Raw genomic sequence first — 25,815 nt, forward strand, 5'->3', positions numbered from 1 at the left:
CTGCACAGTAAAACAGTTTAGTAACAACAGCAGGGTTTGTTTCCTGCACAGTAAAACAGTTTAGTAACAACAGCTGGGTTTGTTTCCTGCACAGTAAAACAGTTTAGTAACAACAGCAGGGTTTGTTTCCTGCACAGTAAAACAGTTTAGTAACAACAGCTGGGTTTGTTTCCTGCACAGTAAAACAGTTTAGTAACAACAGCAGGGTTTGTTTCCTGCACAGTAAAACAGTTTAGTAACAACAGCAGGGGTTGTTTCCTGCACAGTAAAACAGTTTAGTAACAACAGCAGGGTTTGTTTCCTGCACAGTAAAACAGTTTAGTAACAACAGCTGGGTTTGTTTCCTGCACAGTAAAACAGTTTAGTAACAACAGCAGAGGTTGTTTCCTGCACAGTAAAACAGTTTAGTAACAACAGCAGGGTTTGTTTCCTGCACAGTAAAACAGTTTAGTAACAACAGCAGGGTTTGTTTCCTGCACAGTAAAACAGTTTAGTAACAACAGCAGGGTTTGTTTCCTGCACAGTAAAACAGTTTAGTAACAACAGCAGGGCTTTAGCTACGAACTGGCAACAAATATGTGATCTGAATCAATGTCACGTTATAATCACAGCTCTGCTGAAGAGAACCCTAAAGTACCTGTACCTGCCACATACCTGAGGTGGTTTGTAAATGTTCGGCGGAGAGAGTGACATCATGCAGGGGGCGGAGCCAGTGACGTTCGACCAATCAGCGAGAGACTTCTTCTCTTTCAGAATCTGATGATAGTGTTATAAAAAAGCGAGACTTGAATATGAAAATTCTGGTGAAATACAAAGATGATTTTCTTTTTGTTTGGTCACAAAAAACAACAAAAACGGCTAATGTCAAAAGCACGTTTTGGATCCGCTGTTGAGCAATAACACAGAAACTGAGATAAGAGGTTTTCCCCCCATGTCCAACCAAAATGAGTCAAAAATTATCATTCCCTCACCATTGTTCCTTCACCCCTCCCTCCCTGCCTCCCTCCCTCCTCCCTCCTCCCTGACTCACAGACACATGAGCAACTCGGTCACCACATGCAGCAGTTAACCCTTATCTGCCTCGCTCACAGCTCCATGCTTCCACTGCTTCATGCAGCCAAACACAGAACAATGAACCAGAAAGACACTTTTGAGGACTCTGCTGTGTCTTCTGCAACGGTTACCGACACAGGTACTGTCTGGAGCACCGCTGTGGTCAAAAGGCACCACATAACAAGAACAAGAACAAGAAGAAGAATAAAAAGTTAAGCTTGCTAACCAGCTGCTGGTTTCCACAACACTTTGCATCGTCAGCTAGTAAAGCACCGCCGTGTGAAGGGCTTGTGTGAACGGACCGGCTGAAACACATTCAACACCTCTGTCACACAAAACAGTCTCACAAGCAGCCCCGGCTTCACAGCTGTAACACACCGACCGTGTCGTACACGCGGTCATATGGTATTAACACGCCGTCACACAGACACATCACGTCCGTCTCACTCCCCTCCTCTCAGCTGCCACTCCCTTCTACCCTGCCTCCATCTCTCCTCCTTCTGTCATTCCCTCAGTCTCTCTTTACCATGAAGTGATGAACTCTGAGCCAGGCAGTCCCTGACAGACGACATGTGAACCAACAAAGCCACGCACAACGGTTGTGATGCCTTTTTAGCTTACCGGCTGCTGCAGGGACTTCAAAACTTCTCAGCTTACCCTCTTCCTCTATCTTCCTCTATGTTAAACACACACACACACACACACACACACACACACACACACACACACACACACACACACACACACACACGTGCAAACAAGTCGGCACCTTCCCTGATGCCGCTTTACTCCTCCCTCAGTCTCTTTTCTCCCTCCCTCTTAGATTTAGCCTCATCTGTTTTGCCATGCATCTGCCTCTCTCTCTTTCTCTCTCCCTCCCTCTCTGTCTGTCTGTCTGTCTCTCTCCCTCTCTCTCTCCCCCTCACTCCCTCCCTCTCTCTCTCCGCTCATGACTGTATCACTCCTCTCCTGTCCCTGTCCTGTCTCCTCTGCCCTGCAGACCGACACCGTCGTGAGTCTGAATGAGGCCACTGACTCTGTGATGGAGCTTATACAGCAGCACGATCTCATCACTCTAGATAGACAGATAGACACACATACAGACAGACAGACAGATAGACAGACAGACAGACAGACAGACAGACAGATAGACAGATAGATAGATAGAAAGACAGATAGATAGAAAGACAGACAGAAATACAGATAGATGGATAGAGCAATGAAAGGCTTGTGGGGGTCCCTGCACTGAACATGACCTAATATCAAATACATTTAGAGTCATTCTCAAGGGGGTTTTCACTTCTCGCCCTCTTACCACTTGACTTGTACGGATTAGTTCCCTCCTCTCTTTTCTCAGGGCACTCAGGTCCTTCTCTCGCTCCACCTCCATCTCCTTCAGCTGTCGCTCCAGCTGCCCAACATGCTCCTGGAAATGAGGAAACGGTCTTATTTCTCCAGTGTAAAGCCAATGTTCCTTAAAACAAACGCCACTGGTCGTCCAGGTGGCATGGCGGTCTATTCAGTTGCCTAGCAACATGGGGACGGCAGTTCAAATCCCCATGTTGTCTCCGGCTTGGTCAGCGTCCCTACAGACACAATTGGCAGTGTCTGTGGGTGGGAAGCCGGATGTGGGTATGTATCCTGGTCGCTGCACTAGCGCCTCCTCTGGTCGGTCAGGGCATCTGTTTGGGGGGGGGGACTGGGGGGAATAGTGTGATCCTCCCACGCGCTACGTCCCCCTGGTGAAACTCCTCACTGTCAAGTGAAAAGAAGCGGCTGGTGACTCCACATGTATGGGAGGAGGCATGTGGTAGTCTGCAGCCTCCCCAGATCAGCAGAGGGGGTAGTGGGTGGAGCAGTGACCGGGACAGCTCAGAAGAGTGGGGTGATTGGCCAAGTACAATTGGGGAGAAAAAAGGAGGGGGAAAAAAAGTCACTGTGGGAAACACATCATCTGGTCAAGACTTCTTCCTTCCATGGTGTTTTAAGCCCCCAACGTACTCTTCCAGGCAGCGCTGCATGGAAGGCCCCCCCGCCCCCAACAGTTTCATCCAATCACAGCACAGATTCGAGATATTTGAAAGACATGACCAAGTTTTTCACACAACTTCATTTTTTCATGGTGGATGGTCAGAACAACTAAATGAACAATCGGCAGCCACGTACATGTTCAAAACAGAAGGTGACAACTGGGGGCAGGGGGATACAAAGAAAAACTAAAGTTTTTCCATAAATAAAAGGCCAAACCAGACATACTGCAAACTAGCCGGACTGACTGGAAATACACTTGTTTTTCAATCTGATGAATCGCTCTGCGAACAAAGTGGGGTGACTGTGTTTCCCCACAGTCACCATAGTGTCAATGGCAGCGTTCATGTAACCGTTGATTCTGTGGAAAAACTGACTTTCCGAGATGAATATCTTAGTTGTATGAGCGCTTTATTTTCAATCATTCGCATTATTCATTCATCTTCAGCCGCTTCTCCGGGGTCAGGTCGTGGTGGCAGCAAGCTAAGTAGGGCACTCCAGATGTTCCTCTCCCCAGCAACGCCCTCCAGCTCCTCCTGGGGGATCCCAAGGCGTTCCCAGGCCAGATTGGACATGTAGTCCCTCCAGCGAGTTCTGGGTCTACCCCGGGGTCTCCTCCCAGTTGGCCGTGCCCGGAAAACCTCCAAAGGAAGGCGCCCAGGAGGCATCCTAATCAGATGCCTGAACCACCTCAACTGACTCCTTTTGACACGAAGGAGCAGCGACTCTACTCCGAGCTCCCTCCGCATGTCCGAGCTCCTCACCCTATGTCTAAGCCTGAGCCCAGACACCCTACGGAGGAAACTCATTCAGCCGCTTGTATTTGTGATCTCACCCTTTCAGCCACTACCCAAAGTTCATGACCATAGGTGAGGATTGGAACGAAGATTGACTGGTAAAGTGAGAGCTTTGCCTTCTGGCTCAACTCCCTCTTCACCACAACAGTCCAGTACAACATCCCCATTACTGCTGATGCTGCACCAATCCACCTGTCAATCTCCCGCTCCATCTTACCCTCACTCGTGAACAAGACCCCGAGATACTTGAACTCCTTCACTTGAGGCAACAACTAATCCCCAACCCGGAAGGAGCAATCCACCATTTTCCGGTAGAGAACCATGGCCTCAAAGTTGGAGGTGCTGACTCTCATCCTGGCCATTTCACACTCAGCTGCAAACCGCCCCAGTGTGTGCTGGATTCTCATTCACATTAATCATTATTTATATGATAATATCTTGCTAACTATATTTTCACCTCGAGTATACTTTTCCTTGATTTCTTTCCCTCTTTACATCATTAACCAGGGATCCTCATAGGTCCTCATCATCTACACAGTATATGAAAGTGTGTGCAACTAACAATACCCCCCATCCCCTCTTTCGCGCAGTCCTTCCATCTTTCTTCTTCATGTTATTCTTCTGGCAACTGCTGAAGTAATTCTTTCAGTGGCTTCAGGGGTCATGTGACTGCTGCAGACTCGATGCTTGTGAGAGTAAAGTGAGGTGAGATTAGCTCGTAATCAGTATCATGGGTAGAGATGCACTGATTTCACTTTTTTTCAGTTTTGATCTGATTCCAATACCTGAATTTGGATATCTGCTGATACCTATACCTACACCTATACCAGAGATCTTTTTTTCTATATTATTTTTATTAATAGTACGATCATTGTTGTTGTTGGCATTATGTGTGCAGTTACATGAGGCTGTAGTAAACCACACAGCACTTCATATTAAAAGAGAAAAACCATAAGGAATAAATCAATCAGAAACTCCAGGGAGACTGGTCAAAGACCACATATGGGGCTCGGAAAGAAGTACAGCGAATGTTTAAGTTGCCATGTGATTGTGCCATCTGGAGTTCAATTATTCATATTACAGACTTTTTTGCCTTTAAAACTTGAAGCTTGAAAATTCAGAATTGAAAACATGGAGATAAGCCAATAACTAACATATAGAATCCTAGCTTCAACGACAAAGGACATGTGAAAGAAAAGTAGGACAGAGAGCTACAACGGGAAATAAGGGCGGAAGTTTGGCTAAAGATCTGTGCTCAGGGCCGTACAGTCACTAACGCCAATTCGTGGACAGAATTTCAATGGAAGACAATTAACAGATTCTTCAGAACGCCACAAATTATGGCAAAGATGAATCCAAACCACTCAAGTACATGTTGGAAGGGATGTGGAGAGACCATGGCTACCCTTTTGCATATATTTTAGCAATGCCCATTGTTAGATAACTGTTGGAAATCCATTTTTACCACCGTGAACAAAGTATTAGATGTGGAATTGGAACGAGACCCTCTGATAGCAATTCTCGGGATGAAACCTGATGTAATACGCAGCAGGAAAAGGATGTATTGCTCACAAAAAGTGAGACAAAATAAACAGGAAATTTCATTTTTTTTATTATATGATTAATATGGATACTTTCCTATGTATTTTGGGCAGAATATGTATGTCTATGTAAGGTGAACTTATACATAACCCACGCTTAGTTTTATTTTGACATGTATGTGTTATTTACATTGATTATTTTCAGTGTTGTTATTATAATTATTTCAATTTGTTTTGATTTATTTTTATACTACTACTACTTTCGGCTGCTCCCGTTAGGGGGCACCACAGCAGATCATCTGTTTCCATCTCTTCCCGTCTTCTGCATCTTCCTCTGTCACACCAGCCACCTGCATGTCCTCCCTCACCACATCCATAAACCTCCTCTTTGGCCTTCCTCTTCTCCTCTTCCCTGGCAGCTCCATATTCAGCATCCTTCTCCCAATATACCCAGCATCTCTCCTCCACACATGTCCAAACCATCTCAATCTTGTCTCTCTTGCTTTGTCACCAAACCGTCCAACCTGAGCTGTCCCTCTAATATACTTGTTCATAATCCTGTCCTTCTTCATCACTCCCAGTGAAAATCTTATCATCTTCAACTCTGCCACCTCCAGCTCCACCTCCTGTCTTTTCATCAGTGCCACTGTCTCTAAACCATATAACATAGCTGGTCTCACAACCATCTTGTAAGCCTTCCCTTTAACTCTTGCTGGTACCCTTCTGTCACAAATCACTCCTGACACTCTTCTCCACCCACTCCACCCTGCCTGCACTCTCTTCTTCACCTCTCTCCTGCACTCCCTGTTACCTTGGACAGTTGACCCCAAGTATTTAAACTTGTCCACCTTCGTCACCTCCACTCCTTGCATCCTGACCATTCCACTGTCCTCCCTCTCATTCATGCATAGGTATTCCGTCTTGCTCCTACTGACTTTCATTCCTCTTCTCTCCAGTGCATACCTCCACCTCTCCAGGCTCTCCTCCACCTGCACCCTACTCTCACTACAGATCACAATGTCATCTGCAAACATCATCGTCCATGGAGACTCCTGCCTGATCTCGTCCGTCAACCTGTCCATCACCACTGCAAACAAGAAAGGCCTCAGAGCCGATCCTTGATGTAATCCCACCTCCACCTTGAACCCATCTGTCATTCCAACCACACACCTCACCACTGTCACACTTCCCTCATACATACCCTGCACCACTCCTACATACTTCTCTGTAACTCCCGACCTCCTCATACAATACCACACCTCCTCTCTCGGCACCCTGTCATGAGCTTTCTCTAAATCTACAAAGACACAATGCAACTCCTTCTGGCCTTCTCTATACTTCTCCATCAACATTCTCAAAGCAAACATCACATCTGTGCTGCTCTTTCCTGGCATGAAACCATACTGCTGCTCGCTGATCATCACCTCTCCTCTTAACCTAGCTTCTATTACTCTTGCCCATATCTTCATGCTGTGGCTGATCAACTTTATACCTCTGTAGTTGTTACAGTTCTGCACATAACCCTTGTTCTTGAAAATCGGTACCAGTATGCTTCTTCTCCACTTCTCAGGCATCCTCTCACTTTCCAAGACCGTGTTAAACAATCTAGTTAAAAAACCCACTGTAGGTCTGCGGTGGTGTAGCGGCCTAAGCATCGGCTTTGTGTCGATGGGGACTGGGGTTCGCGCCTCGGTCTCGTCAGATCCGACTACGGCTGAACTCGATGAAGCAGCACTAATTGGCAGCGCTGTCTTCTGGAGGGGGGCGGAGTCGGCTTGTGTTCGTCACATGAATACGCCTCTGGGTGTGTCGGAAAAAGCAGCGGTTCGGCCTGGAGTCGCCTTGTCACGAAAGTGGGGCAGCGTCTCCTTCGAGACTGCTGGCCGGAGAGATGCAGTTGGCGAACGCATGCAGTACGAGGGTGGGTGTGTGAACTAAAATAGGGATCGATTGGTTACTAAATTGGGAGAAAAAGGGAAAAATCAGAAATAAATTTATTAAAAAAAAAAAACCCACTGCCATCTCTCCTAAACATCTCCATGCCCCCCCAGGTATGTCGTCAGGACCAACTGCCTTTCCACTCTTCATCCTCTTCCTAGCTGCCCTTACTCCTTCCTTGCTAATCCACTGCACTTCCTGATTCACTACTCCTACATCATCAGCCACTGAGGATGCACAAGCCAGCGCATTCTTAATGCCGGTCCCAAGCCCGGACAAATGGGGAGGGTTGCGTCAGGAAGAGCATCCGGCGTAAAATCTTTGCCAAATCAAATATGCGGGTCATAAATATGTTCAGATATATAAGACCTTATAAATATTGTAACGCTTGTAAAGGAAATTGTCAACCTATGTTGAAATAGTCACAGAACGTTTAATCAGTTCATCTGGACACTATGGTTATCACTTGTCACTCATGTAAGTAACCTCTTCAGTCTCACCTGACTGCAGGTGTCCCACCCTCATAAACAATACAGTGTGTTTATAAACACTACAGTGTGTTTACAAACAATACATTGTGTTTATAAACAATACAGTGTGTTAACAAACAATACAGTGGCATAACGACCCAAACCAGTGATCGGTGTCGTATGCAAATTGCCGTGGCGGTTAACTAGAGTTACAGTGGCCATGTGTGCTATTCACAGAGGGCTGGGGAACGGTTTGCTGTGATTGCAGTATCACCCGTATCTTTTGGCTTAGCTGAAAAACACAGCTGTGTGTCATCAGCGTAGCAGTGGTGAGAGATGCAATTGAACTGGCTACCCAGACTGCCTAGAGGTAACATGGAAAGGGAGAAAAGGATGGGCCCAAGGGTTGAACCCTGAGTATAGGGGCAGTTGAGGATCTATGACAAGATGAGAGCCAACGGAAATGTGGTTCTTCACTTATTCTGTCCAGTGTGAAATCTGTAGTGCAGTTCAAATCCCCTCTGTCTGTTTCTTGAAGAAAATGTACATCCAAATGTTTCTAAGTGCAAAAATCAAAAGGCACTGCTCTCATCTGCCTATCTCTCCCTCCATTAATGTTTAAAGACCCCAAACTTCAAAGTCTGCATAGAGAAAAGTAAGACGAAAGTCAGAAAAACAAATGAGACAGAGAAAAAGAAAATAATAACCCTGGGATTCATTACAATTATCGGTTAGCTTTTTTGCCTTTTAGTGTCTTTCCCTTTTTTGTGTACAGTTGCTTTTTTCTCAAGGTGGTGATACCCTTCCTTAAACGATAACCTTTTTTTTCTTTTAATAAATCAAACCCTTCAAGCTTTAGCAGCGCGGTGACAGTTTCAATAAACCTAGTTGTGTTCAGAAAATAATCAATTACTTTGACAGACCTGCCAAAAGTTTCATCCAAAAAAGCCACTGATTTCCTCCAAAGTGGACCCGTTTGGTCGCTGGGAATCTGTTCCCATGCCAGCTGAGTCAGAATCGTGCTCTATTTCATCTTCCTTCTCCAGTCGCCTGTCAACAGGCAGGTCCGCCGCCACTTCCTCCCCGCCATTCTCAGTTTAGTATATTCTACCGAGGGTTTACATTTTCTGAATTTGTCTTCACAGCAGTTTAAAAGCCCTGAAATCCCTTCTCCTAACCAACCAGTGTTGTCCATATGGTCCGCCTAGATAAGCTGGGTCCAACCAGTATTTTCCTTTGCCACCTCAGTCTAAAGGCCTCTTATGAATATCGCTTGTTCTGTATAATTTTTCGTTTATTTTCTCCTTTATCTTTCTTGTCTTACGAAAGCTCTACGCCATATCACACGAGTGTATGTTCTTAGTATGTTAATGATAGTGGTTGTGTATACTTGTATGTGTTATCGTGAATGAGTGTTCTTGTGTGTGAGTGTGTGTGTGTCTTGTGACTATGACTGATTCATTGTACTTGTGTAACATGGGTGTTTATGGGATGCATTGTTGTCGGCTGCTGTGCTGAACCGTGTCTCTGTCTCTTGCTATGTCTGGAATTATTGATTATTGTGCGTACCACATTGCTGTAATTGTTTCTTGTAGCATGCTGCCTGGAGAGTACCACTTTTCAAGCCCTTGGAGGGTTTGTAGGCAATTCTCCTTCACATTTCTTTCCAAATTATATAGTTTATCTTTTTTAATTTTTTATATGTGTAAATAAAGAAACCAAACCATTGAAGGTTGATTGTGAATGGACTGCGAGATTTGTTGAAAAGATGTAAATCAAAGATATGTTTCCTCTCCACACTCAGCATCTGCATCAATAAACACTGGCTGGCATACACACTCAAAAAGATGGTTGAGGGGAGGGAAACTACGCAGTCAAGCAGTGACGACATCCACCCATCCATCATCTATACCCACCTAATCCAACCCAGGGCCACGAGGGGCTGGAGTCTACCCCATAATGCACTGCGTGAAAGGCATGCAGACATACAGGTCACCAGTCTATTACAGGACACACACACACACACACACACACACACACACACACACACACACACACACACACACACACACACACACACACACACACACACACACACACACACACACACACACACACACACACACCATTCACACCTGCGTGTGATTTCGAGTCACCATTTGGAGACTCACATCCATTCTGACTGTGGGAGAAACCCACACAAACTCAGGGAGAACAAGCAAACTCCACACAGATGGATCGAAATCGAACCCGGGACCCTCATACTGTGAGGCAACAATGCTTTCTCAATAATGATATGTAGTAGAGGAACAATATTACTGATATCTTCTTGACTTGTTGCCCTGTACTTATATCCTCTCCAACTGGATGCCCAAGCACAAGTCTATATGTCTTCTGGATAGCACTTCCTACAGAAATGGAATATTTGACGGTACATGGAAAGGTTTGGTCTTCGTTAGTGTATGACCCAAGTACCATTCTCTGAGGCTGGTCTGACTTTTTTCCCCGCATCCAAACAGTCCTGTAGACAAACAGTCCTGTAGACAGGCAGTCCTGTAGACAGATCTGTTGACAAACAGTCCTGTAGAAAGACAGTCCTGGAGACAGACAGTCCTGTAGACAGACAGTCCTGTAGACAGGCAGTCCTGTAGAAAGACAGTCCTGTAGACAGACAGTCCTGTAGAAAGGCAGTCCTGTAGACAGACAGTCCTGTAGAAAGACAGTCCTGTAGACAAACGGTCCTGTAGACAGGCAGTCCTGGAGACAGATCTGTTGACAAACAGTCCTGTAGAAAGATAGTCCTGGAGACAGACAGTCCTGTAGACAGACAGTCCTGTAGACAGACAGTCCTGTAGAAAGACAGTCCTGGAGACAGACAGTCCTGGAGACAGACAGTCCTGTAGACAGGCAGTCCTGTAGACAGACAGTCCTGTAGAAAGACAGTCCTGTAGACAAACGGTCCTGTAGACAGGCAGTCCTGTAGACAGGCAGTCCTGTAGAAAGACAGTCCTGTAGACAGACAGTCCTGTAGACAGGCAGTCCTGGAGACAGATCTGTTGACAAACAGTCCTGTAGACAGGCAGTCCTGGAGACAGACAGTCCTGTAGACAGACAGTCCTGTAGAAAGACAGTCCTGGAGACAGACAGTCCTGTAGACAGACAGTCCTGTAGACAGGCAGTCCTGTAGACAGACATTCCTGTAGAAAGACAGTCCTGTAGACAAACGCTCCTGTAGACAGGCAGTCCTGTAGACAGACAGTCCTGTAGAAAGACAGTCCTGTAGACAGACAGTCCTGTAGAAAGACAGTCCTGTAGACAAACGGTCCTGTAGAAAGACAGTCCTGGAGACAGAGTGGAACGGAGGACTTGAGGTAAGGAGAGCTGCATTAAACATTTGAACCTGTAGTTGCTCCAGTGGTTGAGGACGACTTCTTACTCCAGTTGGTAATGAAGAGAAAGAGTAAATTACAGCACAACCTAACTGATGTTTCTTACAGCTAGCATAGCCTGCCTACCGGATGCAGGTTTTACTTATAATGGTAAACATTTCAAGATGCACGCGGTGATCTTTATTTTGCGTGAGAAAGATCAATACCAGGCATAAATGGGTGTCCGGGTAGCGTAGCAGACTATTCCGTTGCCTACCAACACAGGGATCGCCAGATCGAATCCCCGTGTTACCTCCGGCTTGGTCAGCGTCCCTACAGACACAATTGGCTGTGTCTGCGGGTGGGAAGTCGGATGTGGGTATGTGTTCTGGTCGCTGCACTAGCGCCTCCTCTGGTAGGTCGGGGCACCTGTTCAGGGGGGAGGGGGAACTGGGGGGAATAGCGTGGTCCTCCCACGCGCTACGTCCCCCTGGTGAAACTCCTCACTGTAAGGTGAAAAGAAGCGGCTGCTGACTCCACATGTATGGGAGGAGGCATGTGGTAGTCTGCAGCCCTCCTGGATCAGCAGAGGGGGTGGAGCAGCGACCGGGACGGCTCGGAAAATAAGGTAATTGTCCAAGTACAATTGGGGGGAAAAAAGGGGAGAAATCCCCCCCCCCCCAACAAGAAAGAAAAGAGAAAGAAAAACAGTCGGTGTAAATGCAACCCAGCTACATCAGGTCTAGACACGAAGTGCATATGAGCTGCATGTTAGCGCCGGGTGTTAAAGAGCCCTTGTAGCCTCCATTTTACTCAGACGGAGTCCCTTCAAGCGACGACATGTTTCCACTGGTTGCCTTTTCAGTTTGGTATTGACAGTGTCTGCACAGCATTTAGGCGTGAGTGTTTGTGTGTCTTAATTTACATTTACGCAAACTGCTTTCCACATCACAACTTTCAAGATAACATCAGTCACACAAAAGCATGTGACATGTTTGTAAATGTCAAACCAGTAAAACCAGAACCCAGGACAGCTGTGAAATCCAATGAACACATCTCTCCCTACCTGAACACATCTCTCCTTACCTGGACACATCCCTCCCTACCTGGACACATCCCTCCCTACCTGAATGCATCCTTCCTTACCTGAACGCATCCCTCCTTACCTGAACACATCCCTCCCTACCTGAACACATCCCTCCTTACCTGAACACATCCATCCCTACCTGAACACATCCCTCCTTACCTGAACACGTCCATCCCTACAACCCCCTTCCTGAACACATCCCTCCTTACCTGAACACATCCCCCTACCTGAACACATCCCCCCTACCTGAACACATCCCTCCTTACCTGAACACATCCCTCCCTACCTGAACATATCCCTCCTTACCTGAAAACATCCCTCCTTATCTAAACACATCCCTCCTTACCTGAACACATCCCTCCCTACCTGAACACATCCCTCCTTATCTGAAAACACTCCTCCTTACCTGAAAACATCCCTCCTTACCTGAAAACATCCCTCCCTACCTGAAAACATCCCTCCCTATATGAAAACATCCCTCCCTATCTGAAAACATCTCTCCTTACCTGAACACATCCCTCCCTATCTGAAAACATCTCTCCTTACCTGAACACATCCCTCCCTATCTGAAAACATCTCTCCTTACCTGAAAACACTCCTCCTTACCTGTGCAGTGTTGACCACAAGCTGTTTGCAGCAGATCTCCTTCTCTATCTCTCCTTCACTCTCCTGCTCCCTCTCCTTTTCCATCTCGCCCCCCTCATGTTCATCTAGGGTGCTCTCTCGCTCCAGCACCCTGAACTCCCAGTCCTCGAACACCCTCACTGCAGCCTCCATCACCTCTTTCTCCTGCACACGGGGACAGAAGCAGAGCATCATCATTATATCCACTACTGAATAGCTGCTTACCTGAGTTGGTGAGCTCAGTTTCAAAACTCTTCTTCTCCATTTGGGAGGAAACAGTCTCTAGTAACACTGACTTTATTGGGAGCCATCACAAACACATTTCAGTTTTGAAAAAAATATTCGCTTCCGGTGGCAAAGTAAATTCACAAATTCGCCGGTCAAAGTTGACCAAAGCTGAACGCCATGTGAAGCAAAGAAGTGAGTTTGCTTTGCCACCAGAAGTGAATGTTTTCATTCCCCCCCGTTGCTCGCATAGGATGGAAGCGAACACGAGGCAAATATTCACCAATGTTAATCTCATGCATATGTGACCGTGTCATAACAAGTCATTTATTTTCAGACTAATCTAAAAATATTCTTTCTTAAAATCAGTGAGAGTAAAAAAAAAAAACCCCCCATTATTCACTTTCTTCGACTAGCTGTTGCCTTCTATAAATGGATGATGTAAGAGTTGTCACTTTTATTGATCATTCCCAAAACCAATATTTACATTTGATATCCTATGGTGCATAAAACCGTGGCAGATTTTAAAATGTGCTCTCTGTTGCTGTGGACTGTGCACACACAGCACTCAGACACCCCTTTCTACAGACGAACAAAGAACACAGGACCACGTGTCTTCACATCACCGCTGGCCAGGCTTTTACTGGAGGACAACCTAGTCTTGTTCAATGGCATGGTGTCTACGGTGAAAACCTACAGATTTCTGGGTTCCACAATCTCCCAGGACCTCAGGGGGGCATCCAACACAGACACGATCATCAACAAGGCCCAGCAGAGGATGTACTTTCTACACCAGCTTAGGAAGTTCAACCTGCCTCAGGAACTGCTGATTCAGGTCTACACTGCAATAATCCAGTCTGTCCTCTGCACATCCATCACTGTCTGGTTTGGTTCTGCCTCCTAACAGGACAGGGACAGACTACAGGGACAGTCAGGTCTGAAGAGAAAATCATTGGTGCCCTCCCTTCAGGACTTATAAACCTCCAGACTCAGGAAATAGACAGGCAACATCACTGCAGACCCATCACACCCTGGTCACAAGCTGTTCCAACCCACAGTAGAATTACCAGCAACAAAACCGATAAATTCGGAAACCACTTATCACAACATACGAAAACAGTTACACATGAGCGCAGCACAACAAAAGCTCAAGCAACATCTGTTCAATATGAAGTGTCGCTTGTTGATATGATGCGTGTTTGGTGTCTCACTAGTTTTTTCTTCATTCGTGGGCCTCTGTCAGTTTGTAGAAATCCTAAGACAAAGCTGGTTTGTTAAAACCACACTGCAAATAAATCTGACTTGATTTTCTTTAGGGGGGGGGGGACACCAAAGATCACCACACCATTCATCACGCACAACTCAAACAGCTTCTTTGTCATCATCTCATACTGCGTGTCACATTCTCAACACACAAAGCCCTGTGTGTTTTGGTCTGTTGCTTGTTCCTGCATACCTCTCTGGCATACAGACACATCAGGCTGAACAGGTACTGGTCGAGCTCTAATAGTCCCACAAATGTTTGGAAGGTCTACACAACACTAAGACAACCTATTTTCACTAAACACTGATGTACATGGACACATCCACATCAGGACATTGACCGTGGTGCTTATCTTGACATTATAGTGCAATCTATAGGATCTACACACAAAGCAGTGAATTCTGTGGTTATAACTGCGTTATTACAACCATGGATGGTCATAGGCCTGGCTGTGTGATGCAATACGAGTTCCAACCCCCCGGCTATGCCCTCCCACCTCCTACTGTAAATGGAAAAAAATAATCAGATTCTTCAATTGGGGAGAGGAATATTTGAGTGAGAGACATATTGAGAGAGCAAGAAAGAGAAAGAGAGAGAGAGAGAGAGAGAGAGAGAGAGAGAGAGAGAGAGAGAGAGAGAGAGAGAGAGAGAGAGAGAGAGAGAGAGAGAGGATGCAGTTCTCGAGAGACAGACCAGCCAAGCCACTTCATTTAGTCATTGTATTCTTACAATGAAATGTGTTCTCTGCATGTAACAGCCCTGTTGTATAGCAGCAGTTGACAGCTGCAGCGCCTGGGGACCAACTCCACTTCTTCTTTCCATTGCCTTGCTCAGGGGCACAGGCAGGAGTATTAACCCTAACAAGCATGTCTTTTTGATGGTGGGAGGAAACTGGAGCACCCAGAGGAAACCCACGCAGACACGGGGAGAACATGCAAACTCCACACAGAAAGGACCTGGGATAGCCTGGGTTTCGAACCCAGGACCTTCCTGCTGTAAGGCAGCAGTGCTAACCACTGGGCCTCTGTGCCGCCAAAAGGTTACATACTTTTATATTTTTCAGTAGTTGTAATTTGATAGTTTTTTTTAATATAATTTTTGTGTGATTTTCTATAGTTTTGTTTACAGTTATAGATAGTTTTGTATCTCGATTACAGAATTAGCGTTCTTGCTTGTGTCCATGGTTGCTGTTGACCTGAGCGTCATGAGTAGACTACGATACTGCCAAAGATAAAACAAAACTGTGAGGCGTGGTTTGATACCTGTAACCCATCCCAACATCTTCCCCAGACTCAGGCATTTTTAAAATCTCAGATGGCTGGGGCGACTGGGTGGCGTGGCAGTCTATTCTGTTGCCTACCAACACAGGGATCGCTGGTTAAAATCCCCGTGTTGCCTCCTGCTTGGTCGGATGTCACCACAGACACAATTGGCTGTGTCTGTGGGTGGGAAGCCGGATGTGGGTATGTGTCCTGGTCGCTGCACTAGCGCCTCCTCTGGTCAGTCGGGGCGCCTGTTCAGGGGGGAGGGGGAACTGGAGGGAATAGCGTGATCCTCCCACGCGCTACGTCCCCCTGGTGAAACTCCTCACCATCAGGTGAAAAGAAGCAGCTGGTGACTCCACATGTATGGGAGGAGGCATGTGGTAGTCTGCAGCCCTCCCTGGATCGGCAGAGGGGGTGGAGCAGAGACCGGGACGGCAAGGAAGAGTGGGGTCATTGGCCAAGTACAATTGGGGAGAAAAAGGGAGAAAAAAATAAAATGAAACATGTTAGGCCACCAAACAGTGTAGCGTATGAAACTAAGCATACATGTTATGTATGTCATCAACATACATGTTGACTGGAACACACACTGACATGTTGCAGGACAGTGTGTTTAAGTAGGACATGTGGCCTCTAACATATCTCTAACATATCTCTAACATCTCTAGCATATCACAAACATATCTCTAACATATCTCTAACCTCTAACATATCTCTAACATATCTCTAACCTCTAACATATCTCTAACATCTCTAGCATATCACTAACATATCTCTAACATATCTCTAACCTCTAACATATCACTAACATATCACTAACATATCTCTATCATATCTCTAACCTCTAACACATCACTAACATATCACTAACATATCTCTAGTATATCACTAACATATCTCTAACATATCTCTAGTATATCACTTGAGTTGGCCATTAGTAAAATGCAGTAACTCATCAGTCATAATGAGCAGCTGTAAAGTGAATAATAAGTATTGCAGTAATTGGTTAATAAATGAGTTATTAAAACACTTACAACAAGTTTGTTAACATTAACACATGGCTTGAACATATCAAATACTAATTAGAATTGAGACCTGACGTTTTTGAACCTACAACTTAACCTGGTTCAGGTGAGGACAAGTCTTCTGGTCCGGTCAGGCTACAGGAAGAGGTTATGTTTAGATAAAAAAAGCAAGAAGACACTACGCACATTACAAGATGTATTACAAGATGTAGATACATTACAAGATGTACTAATGAGACACTTACTAATATTTCCAAGCCATCTGCTTACATTAACAAATGTATAAGAGCTTATAAGTTCCTGTTCCTCGTTTATCACTCACTAGTTACAACTCGTCATTATGAAGCATGACCAAATGTATCAGCATCACAGAACCAGTGTGTCATTATGTACAGATCCATATGTTCTGTTAATAAGTACACAGCGATGTGGCTAAAAACAAGATTTAGAAGAAGTTTAAAACACTCAAACAACTCAGCTAAAACACCCATGAACCGTGTGGTTTTGGGTCCTGACTCAAAAGGTTCGAGGATGCGGCTACTTAAACCCAGATCAGAGTGTAACGCTGGTCTAATGCGGAAGTTTCAATTTAGCTTAATTGTTAAAAATATAACGAGTACAGATGAAAACATCCATTTTGGCTGATTATTACATAATGCACCATATTATTACATTTTCATTATTAAAAAAAAAGTACAACTCCCACATTTTGTACTAACCGGCGCAATATGTAATAACTTAATTAATACATGTTACGTTCAGGGCTTTAATTACAAAATGTGGCAGGATTATTGCAAAATGCGGCATTATTACATAATGAAGTGAACGTTTACTATATTACATAATGTGGTGTTACAGCTACTCAATGCAAAGTTTCACAAATTTGAATAAAAAGGACACAGAAGTGCTAATCTGTATTTTTTACGTTGAAAAATGCCTTGTGTGATAATGCCACTGGCATCTTTGGAGCAACACTCATTCGGTGTAACGGCATTCTGTAACGGACCCTCTATATGCCCGGTGTAACTCGAGAATTCTAATGTAATGGTGCCTGCAGAGGAAACATGTCCCGTCCGCCGCGTAAATACAAAGAACAAGAAAAAGAGGAAGAAGGAAGTTGGGTGTCAAATGTGGAACAGCAAACAATCAGCGATAAAAAACAACAAGACCAGCATCACAACATTACCACACTCAACATGACCGTGTCACATGACCCTGCTGATCAGGACTCCTACAAAATAAAAAAGCTGCCGCTTGATCATCTTGCTGATGGTACACCAAAACCTGACCACCTGAAACCGTCACCTGCACGCCACTCGCTCTCTGTGCACTCAGGACACCGTTTCGAATGGCATGCTGGGATTTGTGGTATGAAAATGAACTACTGAAGAAATTAAGGATAACCACTTTAACGAGGGACGGAGTTGTTTTTATCACTAAAATGAATGACAGCTGACTTTAGTCCTAAAAATAACCAGATGAATAATCATCTACATTTGCTGCCAACTACCTCATAATGTGTCAGTTTCACTCAGTGTGGACATGTGCAAATTATTCTGGTTACTGTGGCATCTCATTTGTAAAATCTGGTACTAGTAGACATGGAACCTGTCGTATTTTGTGGACCATGTCCCAGATCCGTTAGTCACCTGCTGCAGCTGCAGTGTAAGCCGCTCTCTCTGGCTCTCCGGCTGACTGGGAATCAGCTTCTGCTTTTCTTCACAACTCTTTTTAAGCTGCTCCACCCTGCTCCTCTCCTCCTCAAGCCTCTCCCTCTCCTGCAGACAACAGGGGGACAGGCAGAGGATGATTACCCAAACTCAGCCGGAAACATAAGAATGAAATCATAACCTTGGAGTCTCGGATGCAGCCAGGAATGTTCCAGTGTGTGTGCTTGTGTGAGCATGTGTGTGTGCCAGGGGGTGGGGGGTGGGGGGCTGACTGACTGGGAGTGGGAGATGCTTTGCTGAGGCAATGGCACAAAACGTTAGACATCTTTTAAGTTATTACGAGAAGTGTAAAAATACTTTTGGGTTCATTATGAAACTGTGGTGAGAAAAAAGGTCATTAATGGAAACACGGGGTGGTACTTTGTCAGAGTGTAGCTGATTTGGTGCAGGTGTCCAGCTCCAGAGTAGACAAAACACCTCCAGACTTGAACATTCCCACCACCATGTTTCACTGCTGCTTTCATACACTATGGTATCAACCTCGCTCCTGTCCGTCTCCTTACATACACCCTTCGGCCATAAATCTCCAACCTGGGTCCATCAGTAAATCTCCAACCTGGGTCCATCAGTAAATCTCCAACCTGGGTTCGTCTGTAAATCTCCAACCTGGGTTCGTCAGTAAATCTCCAACCTGGGTCCATCAGTAAATCTCCAACCTGGGTCCATCAGTAAATCTCCAACCTGGGTCCATCAGTAAATCTCCAACCTGGGTTCGTCAGTAAATCTCCAACCTGGTTCGTCAGTAAATCTCCAACCTGGGTCCATCAGTAAATCTCCAACCTGGGTTCGTCTGTAAATCTCCAACCTGGGTTCGTCAGTAAATCTCCAACCTGGGTCCATCAGTACATCTCCAACCTGGGTTCGTCAGTAAATAGGACTCTGTTCCACTGTGAAATGCTGGTAAGTCTGAGCCCACACCAAGTGTTTGGCCTCGTTTCCCTTCCTGAGAAGTGGTTTAGACACTACTACTCGTCCTCTGAGACCAATACTAGACAGCCTTCTTTTGAAAGTATTTTTGCTGACTGGAGTCTTGCGTTGTTTATCTAGCAAATTCTGTAACTGTGAGGTAGTTGCTTTTCTATCTCTCCGTGAACAAAACTGCTCTGGAGAATATTCTGCTGGAAAACCTTGGTCCTGGCATTGATGTGGATGTTACTTTGACATGTTCCTCCTACCGAAACATCGTTGAAGACCAGGTAGACCCCCTCATGGCAACAGTACTACCTGATGGCAGTGCCTCTTTCAGCAGGATAATTTATGTGAAGCGTCTTTGAGTATGATGAAAAGCGCTATATAAATAAAATGTATTATTATTATTATTATTATTATGTGCCCTGCCACTATGCAAAAGCCATTCAGGAATGGTTTGAGGAACATGACAAAGAATTCAAGGTGTTGTCTTGCCCTCAAAATTCCCCAATCTAAATCCGATCGAGCATCTGTGGGATGTGCTGAAAAAACAAGTTCGGGGTGTCCAGGAGGTGTGGCGGTCTATTCCGTTGCCTACCCACATGGGGCTCTCCGGTTCGAATCCCCGTGTTACCTCCAGCTTGGTTGGGCGTCCCTACAGACACAATTGGCCGTGTCTGCGGGTGGGAAGCCTGATGTGGGTATGTGTCCTGGTCACTGCACTAGTGCCTCCTCTGGTCGGTCAGGGTGTCTGTTCAAGGGGGAGGGGGAACTGGGGGGAATAGTGTGATCTTCCCACGTACTACGTCCCCCTGGTGAAACTCCTCACTGTCAGGTGAAAAGAAGTGGCTGGTGACCCCACATGTATGGGAGGAGGCATGTGGCAGTCTGCAGCCCTCCCCGGATCAGCAGAGGGGGTGGAGCAGAGACTGGGAAGGCTCAAAAGAGTGGGGTAATTGGCCAAGTACAATTTGGAGAAAAAAAAAAAAGAAAGAAAAACAAGTCCGATCCATGGAGACCCCACCTCACAACTTACAGGACTTAAAGGATCTGCTACTAATGTTTTGGCACCTTCAGAAGTCTTTTGAAGTCCACGCCTCGACGGGTCAGAGTTGTTTTGGCGGCACGAGGGCGACCTACACAATATTAGGCAGGTGGTTTTAATGGTTCAGCTAATCGAGATATTAGGTCAGTTATAGATCAGATCAGATATATATATATATATATATATATCATACACACACATACTTACATATATTTGTTTTGTAAAATTCACTATGATTATTGCTGTAACATTGTTTTCCACATCGCTAAGCATTAAAAAAAAAGAAAGAGTAAAAGCATGGTTCTTTAAAAAAAAAAACAAAAAAAAAACCGCCCATAACCTCGGCTGATCATTTTCAGCCACTGCACTGGGCGTTTTGCAAGGCGGGTGGGAGGTGTTTACTTTGTGTCGGCCAGAGCGTCGGTGTTTCGCTCGGTCTCTGGCCTCCTCCTGCAGGGCGTGCAGCTGCTGCGTGTGTCTGTTCAGCTGGTTTCTCTCCGTCTGCAGCTCGCCTTGCAGGAGAGCAATCTCCAGCTGCAGCTGAGAGGGAGGAAGACAATGAGGAGTTGAACAATACTGAACAGAGACGGATGCAATTTCAACCTAAGCATTTTCAACCTACGATTACAACACACCACTCATGACAATAACACAGTGTTAAGACAAAAGATTTACTGGTATCAACTTACAATAAGTTGTCATTTATAAAAGGGCTTATAAGTGGCTAGTAATTACGTTATTAATGTTTTTTGTTTTTTTGTTATTTTCTCCCCAGTTGTACCCGGCCAACTCTTCCGAGCCGTCCCAGTCGCTGCTCCACCTCCTCTGTCGATCCGGGGAGGGCGGCAGACTACCACATGTCTCCTCCCATACATGTGGAGTCACCAGCCGCTTCTTTTCACCTGACAGTGAGGAGTTTCACTAGGGGGACGTAGCACGTGGGAGGATCACGCTGTTCCCCCCAGTTCCCCCTCCTCCCTGAACAGGCTCCCCGACCGACCAGAGGAGGCACTAGTACAGCGACCAGGACACATACCTACATCCGGCTTCGCTCCTGCAGACACGGCCAATTGTGTCTGTAGGGATGCCCAACCAGTGGTTAAATTGGGATTTCTGAGGTGGGGGATCCCTAGTTGGTGGAGGTTGGGACTAAGATGTGGCAGGAGCGGTGCCAATATAAATCAAAACACATATCACACTGATAGTAAAAAAAAGGTGCTATTTCACTGCTGTAACTGGAAGCTATTAAACTTCGGAAATAGCAGTCAAACAAATAATAAGCATAAATTATATTCATTAATTTATTGTATGTCATTGTCATTACCATTACAATACAAAACACAATCTCATTTTTTCCCCTGACATCGGTGGGGACACAAATTTTAGCACATACACAGCTGAGGTGTTTTGCGTGGGTAAATTAGAGTGGTAATAAAAGAACGTGGTTTCAAATGAAAGCTAATTTTGCTTTCTGTGTAGCTAGCTAACTAGCTAGTTAGCTGTTTTCCTCTCCACACAAATCCATTTTGCTCACTCAGTCAAGTGCCCGCTAGCAACAATAGCTAATGTTAGCTGCCTGGCTAGGGTTATATTTTTCTCTCCACGCTGCCCACAAATCCCTTTATGTATTGCTCCCCAGAAGACAGCTATTTTTGCTTGCTATTCGTCTACAGACATATTTTTGCTATGGTATTGAACTGTCTGGATGCTAGATCTAGCTAGCAAGTTAAATAACCTATAATTTACCTCAGTCAATGTACGGCACGGCACGCTTGTTGCATGACGTCTCCAGATCGCGCGCTGACACGAGACACAACAAACCAATGATGATGCAGCTTGAGTTTGCACTGCAGATGTCAGTGTGGCTCATTATCTATTAACACCAGAGCACTCTATACGGCGCTGGGTATAGCCGAACCAACAACATTACTTTAGACTTATTATGAGGTGATCAATATTCTTTTTAATTTAACAATTACAATATATTTCTATGACGATCTAATGTGCCGGAGCTGAGATCCGCTTGGTTCCAATTTTGATCCTAGGTGCCGGATCTCAGATCCTAGGATCCGGCCCAATTTAACCCCTGTGCCCGACCAAGCCGGAGGTAACACGGATTCGAACCAGCGATCCCCGTGTTGGTAGGCAACGGAATAGACCGCTACGCCACCTGGACGCCACCTAAAAATGTATTATCATTAATGAGTTACGACATAACTGATTTATATACAAATATTACAACTAGTTATCAACAGCCAATAAAAAACAAGTAACCACTTCCAATCCTTTCACAGCACACCTCACTGTAGAGTGATCTCCTCCTGGTTCTAAGTGGTGAAAGATGCCGCCAGCTGCACAGTCGCTGCCTACTTGGGCTGATTTGAAGGATTTCCGTGAGACCAGATAAGCAGAGATCTGGACATAATTTGAGGATTTACCAACTGTTACCGTTTCCTTACCTCAATCTTAAGCTCCTCTTTCTGCTGGTCGATCTCTGTGATTCGCTGTTGGAGCATGGAGGGTGACGGCAGGGCCCTTGCAGAACCCAGCTCCGGTTTTCGGGTGCGGGACTGAGAGAGAAAAGAAATAACAATATAAAGTCATCACACAGGCTTTGAAAGAGATGCGTTCCTTTAGAGAAAAGATGGCCAGAGATATTAGGACTTCATGAAAAGAACGTGCTCAACTCTCAGGTTGTAGTACTCGAGTATGGACTCGGTCTCGAGTCCACATTTTGAAGATAACCGTCTTGTCTCAGACTTCACAGTATAATGACTCAGAGTTGATTTAGTTTCAGGCGATGCAGACTCATGATAATTTTACAAGAACTGTCAAGTTCAAGACACTAATTTAACTTTTTTTTTAAACATGGAACTGCCCTGTAAAAAACCGACAACGTGCATTCTAATCTAATCTGTTTCTTTTTATTCTCATTGTTCATTTATATCTCTCACAGATTAGAAAAGTGGAATCTGAGAAATTCCTTCTTTGGTGGAGGAGAACAGGACTAGGTCTAAACCTGGTATATGCTGGACCGTACATGGTCAATGTTCGAAATGTTGGCCAGTTTGTTAGCGGGATAGTCAGCAGTGGTGTTTGTCATGTGACTTGCTGGATATTAAACGTTCATCTGCAATGTTCTGCGGTGGTCCCACCCTGCAATATTTGTTGTTTAAGTGCACTGAAGTAGCACATCACACGACATGGTTAAGCTACGTTCAAGTAAAAAGAAAAAAGGTTACAAATGCAGTTGCAAGAACAATACTTTGGACTCATATCCTGGGATGTTAGATTTGAAAGGGAAATGAATTTAATTATAATTATAACTATTATATTATCTGTTAACGCCCCCTCTTCTTACATCTATTTGCATCTGGGAAATCTCGTTTCTGAGACTCACTCTGTGCTGACAAGCAAATTCACATGACGGCCGCCGCTGACAGCACCATGACTCTCCTTCATGAACCATGAAGCCACCACTTGCATCCGTTATCTGCCCGTCTCATGGCCCAATTCACAAGACATTGTGCTAATGATATTACAACGCAAACACACCCAGGAAGTTTTGCAGCCGAGTGCAATTTGCCCTTGTTTAGTGTCTGATTGCAATTATCCATGTGGCAAAGTATAAACGCCAAGAACACAGTAGACTGACTCATATCATCCTTGATGTCCTCAAGTATAGCAAGAATTATCTGGCCTGGCAACGTGCATCTGTGAATGATTTAGCTCTCAGTTCAATTAAAAAGTGATATTCTCTGTTAAAATAGCCGCTCCCGAGTATGCCCCGGATGATGATGGTGCCTTCACCTGGCACGTGCTGCTATGATCACTGCAAAGTCTGGGCATGACTCCCCTCATAAATGTGCTTCAGCTACCAGCAACTCTCCGAAGACGCTGATCATTTTCACTCTCACGGTGCGTGGCTGTTAGCGCTGGTGTTCTGCAATGAGGCTTGTTTGCACAGAAAGGGCCCAATTTTGCACCAAATGTATGCATATTACCTCATTTAGATACGTGCAACAGCACCGCATTTATTTGCTAGGCAGCGCAGTTAAAGGTGCTTTGAGAATTACACAGGGTTTTTTTTATGTTATTTGTGCAGGTTTAGTGGCCGCAAAAGCTGCACAATCCTTTGGTGAATTCGCCAGGGAGTGTTTTGTCAGTGATTGCTATCAGAATCAGAAATACTTTTGTTGTTTAATTTCATGCACTTGTGCACATGAAACATGGTTTCCCCCAGCCCACAGCAGTGCAACACATCCAAAAACTGCAACAACAAGAACACATATCCAAACCAACACATATAGCTAAAAAAAAAAAAAAATCACTGTCCAGGAGAACGAACGCCAGCCAGGATGACTGTCGGAAATGCCGGTCTGCATGGGCTAGTAGTTAGCTTAGCCTGCCTCGCTTCCGCGTCCTGTCAGACCACCCTCGGTGTTTCTTCTTTGGGCGCAGCTCCGGTCAGGGCCGTGGTCCTTGGGCCCACAGGACGCACAAGGCTCAGCGTTTTCAGTTTTTACCGGTTTTCACCAAAAAATACCCAGATTTTTTAAAAGGAGCAGATCAGTTTAAACTGATTTGCATCTGGATTTTATGTTTCCACGGATCCAAAAGTTGTTCCTGTTCATGTGAGGTTATGTACAGTGTCCTCTTGTGGCAAACTTCGGCATGCTGGATGGCTTTGAAAAATAAAAACCAAAAACGCTGAGCCTTGAGGATGCAGCAGACCAGGCTCCCTCAGCCGACCAAAGACTAGCTTTCCCAGCCAGACACCTTTGACACACTTCCCGACACTTCTCACAACGACACTAAAAACACAGTCAATGCCAAGCGAGGCCGCCGCCAGACCGCCCTCAGTGTTATCCCAACTGCCGGTCTGCATGGGCTAGCAGCTAGCTTAGCCTGCCCCACTTTCACGTCCTGTCAAACCGCCCTCGGTGTTTCCTCTTCGGGCACAGCTCCAGGCAGGGCCGTGGTCCCTGGGCCCACAGGGTGCTGCAGACCAAGCTCCCCCAGCCGATCCAGCGCCCGCTCCCCCAGCCATCAAACGAAAACAAACTTAGATGCAGACATGGACAAAGAGACTGCATGGACGGAACTGGGTGAGGCCTCCGCAAAAGTGAATTTGTGCAGCCATCTCCCACACCAGAAGGTGCGGGAGATGGCTGTCTGGGCTGTTTTAACTGTGCACTCCCCATATGCAGACACTGCCCCCCCCCACTGCTGAAATATGTCACTACATTAACTCTAAAACAGGTCCAATGAACATATTGCTTGTATGAATATATAAATATTTTAAGTAATGCAAGAAACAAAACTGAATTGTATTAGGTTTGGTTTGTAATAAATTCATTTTTGAGCACTCATGTCATGTGATATGACGCGCTGTGATGTGCGACATTAGACCGGAGTTCGTTCTCTTTTGTGCATTCAGTGATTT

General features: G+C 45.4%; 1 protein-coding gene across 2 annotated transcripts in view; it reads right to left on the bottom strand.

The window, feature by feature from the left end:
* The window catches only part of LOC130118040 (pleckstrin homology-like domain family B member 3), an 81,920-nt gene that overhangs the window by 33,224 nt on the left and 22,881 nt on the right, over nucleotides 1-25,815 (bottom strand). For both annotated transcript variants that reach the window (XM_056286340.1, XM_056286341.1), the window contains 6 exons: nucleotides 22,829-22,939; nucleotides 20,772-20,909; nucleotides 18,335-18,463; nucleotides 12,889-13,071; nucleotides 2,369-2,479; nucleotides 655-756 (listed from right to left, as the gene is read on the bottom strand). In XM_056286340.1, coding sequence (XP_056142315.1) covers nucleotides 655-756; nucleotides 2,369-2,479; nucleotides 12,889-13,071; nucleotides 18,335-18,463; nucleotides 20,772-20,909; nucleotides 22,829-22,939 — 774 coding nt within the window. The remainder of the gene's footprint in view (nucleotides 1-654; nucleotides 757-2,368; nucleotides 2,480-12,888; nucleotides 13,072-18,334; nucleotides 18,464-20,771; nucleotides 20,910-22,828; nucleotides 22,940-25,815) is intronic.

The sequence above is a fragment of the Lampris incognitus genome, chromosome 9 (assembly GCF_029633865.1).
Source record: "Lampris incognitus isolate fLamInc1 chromosome 9, fLamInc1.hap2, whole genome shotgun sequence".
Taxonomy (NCBI): domain Eukaryota; kingdom Metazoa; phylum Chordata; class Actinopteri; order Lampriformes; family Lampridae; genus Lampris; species Lampris incognitus.